At 37.5% G+C, this 12,764-nt stretch overlaps 1 protein-coding gene across 1 annotated transcript in view; it reads left to right on the forward strand.

Annotated features, from left to right (window-relative positions):
• LOC137051932 (phospholipid-transporting ATPase ABCA1) overlaps positions 1–12,552 on the forward strand; it is a 365,555-nt gene extending 353,003 nt beyond the window's left edge. The window contains exons 49-50 of the mRNA XM_067428858.1: positions 866–1,109; positions 11,196–12,552. Coding sequence (XP_067284959.1) covers positions 866–1,109; positions 11,196–11,294 — 343 coding nt within the window. The 3' untranslated portion in view covers positions 11,295–12,552. The remainder of the gene's footprint in view (positions 1–865; positions 1,110–11,195) is intronic.
• The last annotated feature ends 212 nt before the right edge of the window (positions 12,553–12,764 follow it).

Genomic DNA, 12,764 nt, shown 5'->3' on the forward strand with positions numbered 1-12,764 from the left:
TACTTGAATTTTTTTTGCAGCTTTTATTTCACAATGACTTTTATATCATCATTTTGAGGTAAATACTTTTTTCCGACATAATTGTGTCTATAAGACAATTATGACTTTATTTTTCACAAAATTGAGCCATCGGTTTGTAATTCAGATTTTTTTTCTTGAGTTATATCGATAGAGTTGATATCTTACAACTCTAACTTAACTCTGAATTGCGAGTTCATATCTCTTTTAAAAGAAGCCTGAGCAAAAAAGTCAGAACTGCAAGATGTAAACTTTGAATTTTTTGAATAAAATTTAGAAGTGATAGATGTTAATTTAGAATTCAGAAAATAAGTCATAATTGCAAGATGTAAACTCAGAATTTCAAGAATAAAAGTCATATTTATGAGACATAAACTCACAGTTCTGAGAAAAAAGACCAAATTGTTACTACCACAAAATATTATATTATATTATATTATATTATATTATATTATATTACATTATATTATATTATATTATACAAATATTATATATATATATATATATATATATATATATATATATATATATATATATATATAAACTTAAAATTATGAGAAATAAATTCAGATTTGTGTGTAATAGAAAAAGAATCTGAATTGTGAGATTCATTTGTTTGCAGAGTTCAGCACTGAACACTTTGCATCCTTTACAGAAACGAGAAGTAAAAATATCCCTTCTTTTATCAGACCGTGTGCAGGCACATCCCAAGAACATTTTCTTCTTTGAAGTTTGTGGCAATTTTGTTAAACCTGCTTGCAATGATCTGTGGTTATGTTCTTTGATCTCTAACGAATCCATGTTGTGAATAAAGTTAACTTTGACTCCATGCACATGTGTGTTGCAGGTTCGGGGAAGGTTACACACTGATCGTTCGTGTGTGTGCCGATCAGGCCGACCTGTGCGTGGTGGAGTCGTTTGTGCGGGACACGTTTCCTGGCAGCACTTTGAAAGAGAAACATCACAACACGCTGCAGTACCAGATACCGCAGGGAGAGGGAACCCTCGCGCACATCTTCAGCGAGCTCAACAAACACCAGCAGATTCTGCAGGTGGAGGATTACTCTGTGTCACAGACCACACTCGACCAGGTAAAACACACCTGACATATGATACAGATCTCGAATCCAAACGTGAAAAGAAAATACAGGCATTCTTGTGTTATTCAACATTCATCTTTAGTAATATAAAGTAGCTGCAAGTAAGAATGGGAATCATATCATAATGATTTGGCTTTAGTGTCCCTCCTCTGTGTAATTAAATGAAAATGTATTGTAGCTTTAAAGCAATTAGCTGGCCGCTAGATTGCTTTATTGACCCACTTTTATATGATTTTGGGTTATCCCAGACAAAAGATGACAAATTGTGGCAATTTCTGCGGTTGTGGCTCATAAACACTGCTCCTACGTCATACAGTGCTCTCAAAGACATCCGTTGTCATGATCTTGCAACCAGTGACAGCCTCAGATAATTTTCTAATCATCTTACAGCTGGGCTTCGATAGGAATAGGGTTGGGTATTGTTTGGGTTTTTTACGGTGCCAAACCGGTACTTTTAAAGGTGTGGTTGCATGCGATTTCACTTTTTTAACTTTAGTTAGTGTGTAATGTTGCTGCTTGAGTATAAACAGTATCTGCAAAGTTACAGCGCTGAAAGTTCAATGCCAACGGAGATATTGTCTTTTAAAGTTATGGCAGTTTATTGCCTACCAAAACAGCTGGTTTGGACTACAACAAGCTTCTTCCCGGGTTGGTGACATCATAAACCCTTGCTATTAACATAAACACTTTCCCCACGAACACTCAACAAAGCGGACGAGGCCGAGTCGCAGTCATTACGGAAGAGAGAGCTGCTGCAGTAGGCTAGAGTGTTGCAGACATGCCATCGAAACAAAGTTATTTTCACCGCAAGTGCACCACTTCTGTGTTCAGGGAGCAATGGTTACAATTTGTGTTTAATTCAGTTCCTGCTGATTACAATACATTTAGCCATCTGTGCTGCACATTTCACAGAAGACAGCTTCAAGAAACTTCACGAGTTCAATACTGGATTTGCTCAAAGGCTCATACTAAAAGATGAAGCAGTTCCCACATTAAAGGTCCCGTTCTTCGCGATTCCATCTTTCAAACTTTAGTTAGAGTGTAATGTTGCTGTTAGAACATAAATAATACCTGTAAAATTATAAAGCTCAAAGTTCAGTGCCAAGCGAGATATTTTATTTAACAGAAGTTCCCTTTCAAAGTCTACAACGAACGGCCGGTTTGGACTACAGCAGGAAGTGCAGGGATGTAATGACGTCACTAGAACCGTTTGTTGACTAACCCTCCGCCCACAAGAACACACAAAATAGGGGGCGTGGTCTCGTTGCTCTCCCACGTGGAGAAGAGCGCGCATTTAGCGCTTGCATCTCCCCGTTATGGTAAGAGGCGGGACCTTTCCGGGCAAAGTGCGCTAAGCTGCTGTCCAATCACAACACGGGACGCGCTGGCCCAATCAGAACTCGTTATGTGTTTCTGAAGGAGGGACTTCATAGAACAAGGAAATCATCAGGCCGTTTTTAGGACAGAGGAAACAGCGCTGTACAGATAAGTAAATTGTGTGAAAAATACTGTGTTTTTTTACACGCGAAACATGAACTCATGTTATATTGCACACGCGAAGAACGAGACCTTTAAAGGCAGAAGCTGCTGTTTATGGGCCAAAACCTATAAGTATATGTCTTTTTTAAATGTGTAGTATCTGTGTGTGTGTTGGTTGCATTAAGACCAACGCAGTTTGGCTATGCTAGGCAGTTAACTAAATTTTTTCATACTTCTCCAACAAATGGCTACAAACACCAACAAACTTATATGTAATCACACCCACGGACATCGTTTATTTATATAAAATATATTATATAAACAAGAGTTTCATGCTAAAAATAAAACATTACCTTTCCAAAGAAGCTATAATCATACATGTATTTAAATACAGTAAAACTTTAACCAGAATATGAAAAGATAACTAACAGCAGTGACACTACAAAAATACTTAAAATACGAACATAATTGCCATTCACTGACATCCATTAAAAGCCTTGCGTGCAGAGGTTCTGCTTGACCTTCATCCCCACTATCTGGGTCTGATTCGCGCTCATTTGTACGGCAATATTGACGCCATTATTTACACTGCTAATGTGACTTCTGCCCGTAATGGTAAGGGGCGTGGTGTTTCCAGACAACCTGTGCTTGGCACTTCAGCCAATAAAACATACATGAAACTACATTTGGCCATCTAACCAATCTAAGACCATTGCGTTTTTCGGAGGGATGGGCTTCATAGAAGCAGGAAGCAAACGAGCCGTTCAAAGGACAGTGGAGACAGCAGTGTGGAATAAAGGTAAAATATAAGAAAAATGTGAAAAAAAAAAAGTATTAAGGCATGTTATACTGCGCCCCATAAACACAACCAAGCCTAGAAAAACACCACGGAACCACCCCTTTAAAACAGTACCGGTGCCTGAATTTTTTTTTTTTTTTTTAAAGAGCCACAAAACGATGATGACATTAAAGAATGGTTTTTATAGATTTTTTTTTTTTTATTCTTTATATTTAATAATTTATTAAAGGTTTAAAGTATACTTAAATATATCAATAGATACAAAACACAGTTTCCTTAAATTCACAGTAAAAGCTAAGCCACCGAACACAACTACAACATGCCTAATTTAACACTAAATAACAGCACCAATACTAGTGATATTACAGCAAAGTAGTCTTTAGTCTTGGTCTGCTACAAACCAGCTTCAGGTCAGCATTATTTTGCATTAATATGAACATATTCTCTGGCTAAATATTTTATTATTGTTTCCATGGCAACGCGTCGTGCTTCTCACATGACACACGGCAGCCGCAAAAACGCTGCATGACAGCAGTCTCAGCTGTATCAGTTTTTTTTTATTCAAAATATTCCCAAACTTGTTACCTATGTCATGAGCTATCAGGTATTCTGATTTTCAAATATGTGTAAGTGAATGTGTTTTGTCATAATGATCATGTCAGTTGATCTATAATGCGTGATGGGCGCTGCCATGTTAGTTTGCGCCTCAGAGAATCGGATCTGTCGGACTTACTTCACGTAAATTCATCCTCGTCTCACGAAAATACATGAAAGTAAGTGACCGGTGAACTCAGAGAAGAATAGAGTTAACTATATAGTAACTTATATAATGTGTGTCTGATATGAATAAAACACAGTCAAATTATGACTGTTAGAAAGGAGTTATTGCCGCTTCCATAGACATCAGTGTGTTTTTGCTGCTAACATTACTTATGTGCATTTAAATGTCTGAACCCTAAAATAAACATGATGTGGTTGAAAACACTGAATCGTTGTGATATGTGACGAGCACTGAGTGCACTGTCTCTGACTCAGTACCAGCCAACGCGTGATTTAAGCATGTTTGATGCACTGAAATGAGGAATCGAAATCTCCGTTCTGATTCAGCCCGGTACATACCGGTTATATAGGTAACGGTGCTATATTGGCACCGGGTTTTGGTACCCAACCCTACATAGGAATGAACTAAAAAACGTTCCAGTGGACATGCACGGTGAATGAGAGCGCGACCGTGAATGACAGACAGTGCGGCTGTGCGCATTTTACTTTAGGTTTAGATTTAGCGCCAATTTGGGGGCGGGTTGCTTGAATTGTGGGTTGATTAGCCTATTATTATTAATGAAATACACAACAACAAAACAGTACAATGACAAACTCACTTAAATAGGTGCTTTTACATTTCGCTTTGAAATACAGGTCATTCTCAAAAAATTAGCATATGTGATAAAAGTTCGTTATTTTCCATGACGTAATGATAAAAATTAAACTTTCATATATTTTAGATTAATTGCAAACCAACTGAAATATTTCAGGTCTTTTATTGTTTTAATACTGATGATTTTTGGCATACAGCTCATGAAAATCCAAAATTCCAATCTCAAAAAATTAGCATATCATGAAAAGGTTCTCTAAACGAGCTATTAACCTAATCATCTGAATCAACTAATTAACTCTAAACACCTGCAAAAGATTCCTGAGGCTTTTAAAAACTCCCAGCCTGGTTCATTACTCAAAACCGCAAACATGGGTAAGACTGCTGACCCGACCCTGTCCAGAATGCCATCATTGACACCCTCAAGCGAGAGGGTAAGACACAGAAAGAAAGTTTCTGAACGAATAGGCTGTTCCCAGAGTGCTGTATCAAGGCACCTCAGTGCGAAGTCTGTGGGAAGGAAAAAGTGTGGCAAAAAATGCTGCACAACGAGAACAGGTGACCGGACCCTGAGGAAGATTGTGGAGAAGGACCGATTCCAGACCTTGGGGGACCTGCGGAAGCAGTGGACTGAGTCTGGAGTAGAAACATCCAGAGCCACCGTGCACAGGCGTGTGCAGGAAATGGGCTACAGGTGCCGCATTCCCCAGGTCAAGACACTTTTGGGCTACAGAGAAGCAGCACTGGACTATTGCTCAGTGGTCCAAAGTACTTTTTTTGGATAAAAGCAAATTTTGCATGTCATTCGGAAATCAAGGTGCCAGAGTCTGGAGGAAGACTGGGGAGAAGGAAATGCCAAAATGCCTGAAGTCCAGTGTCAAGTACCCACAGTCAGTGATGGTCTGGGGTGCCATGTCAGCTGCTGGTGTTGGTCCACTGTGTTTTATCAAGGGCAGGGTCAATGCAGCTAGCTATCAGGAGATTTTGGAGCACTTCAAGCTTCCATCTGCTGAAAAGCTTTATGGAGATGAAGATTTCGTTTTTCAGCACGACCTGGCACCTGCTCACAGTGCCAAAACCACTGGTAAATGGTTTACTGACCATGGTATTACTGTCCTCAATTGGCCTGCCAACTCTCCTGACCTGAACCCCATAGAGAATCTGTGGGATATTGTGAAGAGAAAGTTGAGAGACGCAAGACCCAACACTCTGGATGAGCTTAAGGCCGCTATCGAAGCATCCTGGGCCTCCATAACACCTCAGCAGTGCCACAGGCTGATTGTCTCCATGCCACGCCGCATTGAAGCAGTCATTTCTGCAAAAGGATTCCCGACCAAGTATGTTTGGTAGGCCTATACTGCTTATTAAATATTTGGTAACATCAAGGTTTTGTCACTGAGGCCACACCACCAAATATTGGTATAAATTGAAAGCCTCTAGAAATAATCTTGAAGCACATGTTGTGCTTTGAACATGGCTAGGGTGAAAAAGGAGCTAAGGAGGGAACAACAGGTTCAAATAAAGTGGATGGTGATCACAAAATTCTCAGTCTGAAGAAAGTCCTCACAAGAACTTAGTGACAAGTTCAACACCACATTGACTGATGTTGCAACAGTGTCTTCAAGAACTCTCTGTCAGAAACTGGCAGAAGAAGGACTTCATGCGTTTGTGCTGCAACTCTTGTTCAGCTCCCTTTATTAAGCAGACACGTTCAGTTTTTCATTGTTTGTTCTCTAACTGAGCTAAATGATTTCATTACTTTTTTTTTTTTTTAAATGATGGTGGTCTGGGCAGTGCCACGGTGGGAAAGGGATGTAGACAGTTTTGTGCCTAAATACCGGGAACACCGGCAACCACAGCAAGCCTACTAATGGACTATTTGGTTGCATGTAAACATAGTCACTGACATCTTTATCATGAAATTTTGGTTCATGAAAAGAATCCATTAAAACTTTAATTAAATTAGAAATAATTAAATTGGATAATTATCATATTTTTGTGTGACCTTTTAATTTTTTTAATTATTTTTGGTGAAATGGCATTTTGTTGAATTTGAGAAACTGGATGGACTGCTTTGTCATTTCAATCCTTTATAACTTGGAACAATGAAAGTCAATGGACACACAGTGGAAGTCAATGATCACTAAAACTATTTGATTACCAAAAATATTTACAGTCAAACCAAAAATGTTTCAGACACCAGACATAATGTTTTACTAGTGGGTGCAGAACACTATAGTTCATTTATGTAGGATAGCAAAATAAAATAAACTGTGACGACATATACCCAAAAATTCTTCATACAGTGGACTACCGGTAAAATTGATACAAATTTGAGACCAAAATTATTCAGACACTTTGACCTGGCCATGTTTTACGTAAGTGTTTTTCCTTTAATTGCTAATGCATCTTTTTACACCATAGACTGAACAAAATGAAGCATTGCTTGGTATTGTTTGATCTAAATTGTTATTATCTAATTGTGTACTTAAATTTAACAGCTGACAGCTGATTGGTTATTTGTAATCCATTAAATATTATCTGACATTATCAAGATGACTGTCCCGGCACAGTTTAACTCTGTTTTATTACCATTTTCTAAACTATAGCAAATAAACTGTGATAATGTGAGAAAATTTTGAAGGTGTCTAAATTCATTTTGGTTTGACTGTATACATTTGGAAAAGAAGGATTTTTTTCTTTCTAGGGAGGTACTAAGCATGTGTGTATTTGATTGACACACTTGACATCTCTTTCCTGTGTCTGAGTGTAACTTAGGCCTCCAGCTTCTCTTTTCAACTCCTTGATCTGCCATCCACTGACTACAGTAAATGCTCGTCGACTCCAGTAAATCATCATTTAGCCATCCTGTCAGTGTGAAACACTTCACTTTACCTTAGATATCATCTGCTGTTTCTGCTATGTGTCTTGTAGAAACGGCTAGTGTATCCAGAAAAGACATTCTATGGATGGCATTGTGTCTGGACCCTGGAAGTCAAGATTATCCGTGAACGTCATAATCTTAAGAAGCTAAAATTAGAGTAATCTTTATAACTCTGATTATGATCCCTAACATTTCCTTCTCTATCCAAGCGCATTTTATAGCGTATGAGAGGCATTTCTCACTGCAAGCTGGCATCTTGTAAAAAATGAAACGCATGCCAATATTGCTGCATGTTAGTTATAATGAACTGGCACTGAAAGCGACGGCAGTAAGACCCAGTTAAAGCTGACACTTGATGGGTTACTAGCTGGGTTTTATTATCCAATTATCCTGGCCTTTTTCTTTTTCGATAACGCTGTAAATAGTGTTTTGTGGGCAAAAAAACGCGTGCCAGTTAACGGCTTCAGTTGTGTATGCCGTATGGATTTTGGCACCTGAGTTTTGCCGAACTCACTCTTCTCCCTTTTCCCATTACATATCAGATCGAAAAAGCATTTATTTTCAATAAAAATAAAGAAAATATCTGAAAAGTGGAAATAAAGAAACCCTTACCGACTTAATAATAACGTGTTTATCAGTTATGGTTGGGGGTAGGTGTATGGAGTGCTTTGTTGTCTCAATAAGGCGGCATCCATTTAATAATTTTAATAAAAATAGTCATTTACACTCTATTATTACTGCATCAATAGAGGGCCTGCATTGCTTTCACTTTCCCGTCGAAATCACGCCCCCTCAGCCGGACTGAATGTCAAAAGATCTTCTGCATGTCTGGATTTAATAGGGGAAACCAGAAAAAAGCGAGTAAAACAAACTAACTATTATCAGTTTAAGATAAAAGTTTGACTTGATATAAGTGTTACTTACAAATTACCAAAGAGCCATTGATCCATGAATATTGACACGCAGCGAGGATTGTTTTTTTACAGTGGTGGCCAAAATAATTAGAACACTTGCCGTATTTAAGAGGTTTCAGTTGTTTTTGTTGAATTGGCCATTACAATACCCATAAAACACATGAAATATCTACATGATTATGCTCTATAAACCATAGAATAGAGCCATCACAAGGAGATTTAGGTCATTTTCCTTACAAAAAACAAGCTTGGCCTTTTCAATGTCACAAAATCATGTTCCTTCACAGAAGCCAAATTACTTTTGTAATAATTGTCAGGTGAGATTATGGTTAAACTGATGGTGATGCAAGAGTTTTATGATGCGCTCGTACTAAACGCAAATAGAGCGTCTGGAGCGAGTGATTTCCATGTTAAGCCAATAAAGACACGTTGACATGCGACTGGAGGTCCTGCGGCGCGATTATGCATCATTCGCGATATGCGCAAGTGATTTTATTTTGTGCTTTTTGTGCATTCACAAGTTTGAAGTGAATTTGCTTCTGACACCCGAGCTGAAAAATCTGAACTTTAGTTAGTGTTCACGCCCCGATACCCAGTCAGGAATCTGCTCATGATAAACGGGAGCAGACCTGCCTCCTCGATACTTGCTCCGAATCAGGACAACAGGTCATCAAACTGATCATGGGACACGTGGAATTACAGCTAAAAGCAGCCATCATCCAGACTCCTGGAGTAATTGGTGAAAGTCACCATACTGGTTACGCTACCTCTTTGTAGCTGTAGTCTCGTTCGGTGTGAACACAGCATTAGGACACAGCTATGTGATTATTTTGGTGTAGTAAGGCCTATACTGCTTATTAAATGTTTGGTAACATCAAGGCTTTGTCACTGAGGCCACACCACAAATTATTGGTATAAATTGAAAGCCTCTAGAAGTAGTCTTGAAGCACATGTTGTGCTTTGAACATGGCTAAGGTGAAAAAGGAGCTAAGGAGTGAACAACAGGTTCAAATAAAGTGGATGGTGATCGCAAAATTCTCAGTCTGAAGAAAGTCCTCACAAGAACTGAGTGACAAGTTCAACACCACAATGACTGATGTTGCAACAGTGTCTTCATGAACTGTGCGTCAGAAACTGGCAGAAGAAGGACTTACTGAAAGAGAAAAATTGAGCGAAATGCCTGAAATTTGAACAAGAACACAGAAATGGACAAAGGAAGATCAGTGTAGTGTTGTGGAGTCATGAGTCCAAGTTTGGCAACAAGCAAAGAGTGCATGTTCAATGGAGGGAGGGGGAGTGATATAAAAATGAGTGTCTCATGCCCAAAGGGGTATTATTATGGTGTGGGGTGCCATTTCAGCCTCAGGGACAGGTGACTTAGTATAAATTGATGGCATCATGAATAAGAAAGTATACCACAACATTCTGGTGAGGCTCGGAGGACCATCTGGGAGTTGTCTTATTGGGCCTGGATTTATTTTCCAAGCGGACAATGACCCGACACATTCCTCTAACTATTGCCGGAACTACCTGCGATAGAAAGACTATGGAACATTGAAAAGGATGAACTGACCCCCTCAAAGACCGGACCTCAACCCCATCAAGCACATTTGGGGCGAGTTGGAAAATAAACTGGACAGATTTATTGTACATTCAAAGGAAAGCCTTCAGCTTCAGTTACAGAAGGCATGGGATAACACTTGTGTTGAACTTCTCAAAGGAAATATATTGACACTATGCCAGAGAGATGTGTTGGTGTAAACGCTGCAAAAGGTGGACATGCCAAATATTACACGTTAGAAGTGGATGATAACAGGATGATGTTTTGGAGGTTTCTATTTTAGTTTTATTATAGTTTAAATGTTTTTAGTTAGCTTTATATTTTTTGTTACATTTTAATCACTTTAAGTATTTTGTTATTTAAATTTTAATGTACTTTGTTTCCATTTTAATTTTAGTTTTTATTTATTTACAGTTAATAATTTTTAGTTGGGCAGTTTGACTTGGATTTGAGTTTGTGTTTTTTGTTAACGTGTAAACGAAACATAATTGTTCAAAATAAAACAAGCCATAAACAAACTATATCATGAAGAATAATGTTTAACTAAACTCATCACTAAATAAAAATAATAATAAAGAATATTCATCATCGATATAATTTCTTGCCACAGATCAGATCTAAATTTTGATTTTTTAAAAATTATAGATGCACACAGATATCAAGAATCAGTATATGAATCTCAACAATGGTGACATACTTAATGTTGCAATGCATGCTGGGAGTCACAAGTTTTACACTGTGGTGGCTTAGAAGGGTTGGAGATAAACTCTGGAGGACATCAAATCTCTAGGACTGAACTTGCCTATCCCTGATTAGAGGTACAAAAATGTATAGGCAACATTGCTAATGTTCATTTAGTTTGGGTTTTTCCAACTAACATTTATATTTTATTTTATTGCAGCTTTATTTTAATTTACAGAAATGTTTTTAATAGTTTGTTTCCATTAACGATTATAACCCTGCCATAAAGGGTTATATTATAACCACTGAGACCATGACAAATTTCAATCTTAGAAGCCATACATTTTTTTCTACCTCATTTGAGATGTTTCTCTCTGTTTCTGTCAGGTTTTTGTGAATTTCGCACGTCAGCAGCGTGATGAAGAGGACGGTGCTTTTGAGAATGCTGTGGATCTGAATGATGAAATACAAACATCAGCAACATAAATCAAACATCAATCAGAAGAAACCAGCAGTTACAGGCACTTTATCATGGTTTACTTATTTATTTGAAATCATGCAGGCCAGCAAGATTTTACGATTTAGTTTAAAACTTCCAACCAAAAACAGAGAAGAAACTCAGGGGTTGTTTTTATACCATATTTTTATCCAAAGAATTTACAATGAAATGTCTGCTTAATTCACACTGGATAACATTAAATACTCCACATTTTTACTGATAATATTTAATGACTTATTTTTACATTATATTTTTTCCAAATGCTAAGAGATTATATATTTAAAATCGCATTGTGTACTGTAGTAAAATAGTAAAGAACTGATCATTCACACTGTATTTTTTTTGTTGTTGTTGTTGTTGTTGATGATTTTGGGTTAATTTTTCCAGAGAGGAAATACAGAGAGAAATTTCAGCTTTAGTGTCAATTTGTTTTCTAGTTGTCGGTTGTTGGAAGACCACATGCATTGATTTTTGCTTTTGAATCTCAGGATAAAATGTCATGCACTTTTAGAGCAGCGTTTCTCAACCTTTTTCTGTCTTATCTCCTCGTGCTACCACATCAAGGAGGCTCAAGTACAATTATTTTATATTATTTATGGTGACACTTTAGTTTAGGGTACAATACTCCCTATTAACTATTTGCTTATTAACATGCAAATTACTATGATTTTAGCTGTTTATTAATACTTATAAAGCACATATTAATTCCTTATTCTCCATGACCATATTCTACATCCCTTAATCCTAGCCAATACCTAAACTTAACTGCCTCACTAACTATTAATAAGCAGTAATGGGCTTATTTGTGCTTACTGAGGCAAAATCATAGTTAATAGTTAGTTAAAAGTGAGAATTGGACCCTAAACTAAAGTGAGATTTCATCTTTCTTAAAAATTTGTTTAAAAAAAATTACAATTGTTCATGATAGCTCAGGTCCATTAAATAATAGTAACAGATGCAGCTTTTTATTTTAGTAATGTGAGTTCCTGTTAACTGCTGTAGTTAACTAATGTTACCAAATGGAACCGGTTTGTACTGGTCAAAATAGTTTTGTCCTTGAATGGTATATGTACCTGTGGTTAGGAATGACTGCTTTAGACAGTTAGACGTGTTTGTAGGACAGAGAGGGGTGTGATATATGCAACATGAAATGCAATTTTACCTCAAATACACACAGAAGATCTTGTCACTTATCCGCTCCTAATCATGCCGTATATTCTGCATTCGTATGCACTCCCATGATCCTTTGAGTCTGCTGCTCAGATGTTTGTTCTGCTTATTGCTTTATGCACAGGCACACATTAAACATTTGCACACTCTGCAGAGTCTCCGAGTTTCATTTCACAAATCCAACCATTCCTACGGCAGTCAGATCCAAAGACACTCACTTCAGCTTTTTCTCTCCATTTCTCATTTCATTAAAGTTCTACAGTATTACAACTTCCAAATAGGAGCAG

Source organism: Pseudorasbora parva, chromosome 1 (genome assembly GCF_024679245.1).
Source record: "Pseudorasbora parva isolate DD20220531a chromosome 1, ASM2467924v1, whole genome shotgun sequence".
NCBI lineage: Eukaryota > Metazoa > Chordata > Actinopteri > Cypriniformes > Gobionidae > Pseudorasbora > Pseudorasbora parva.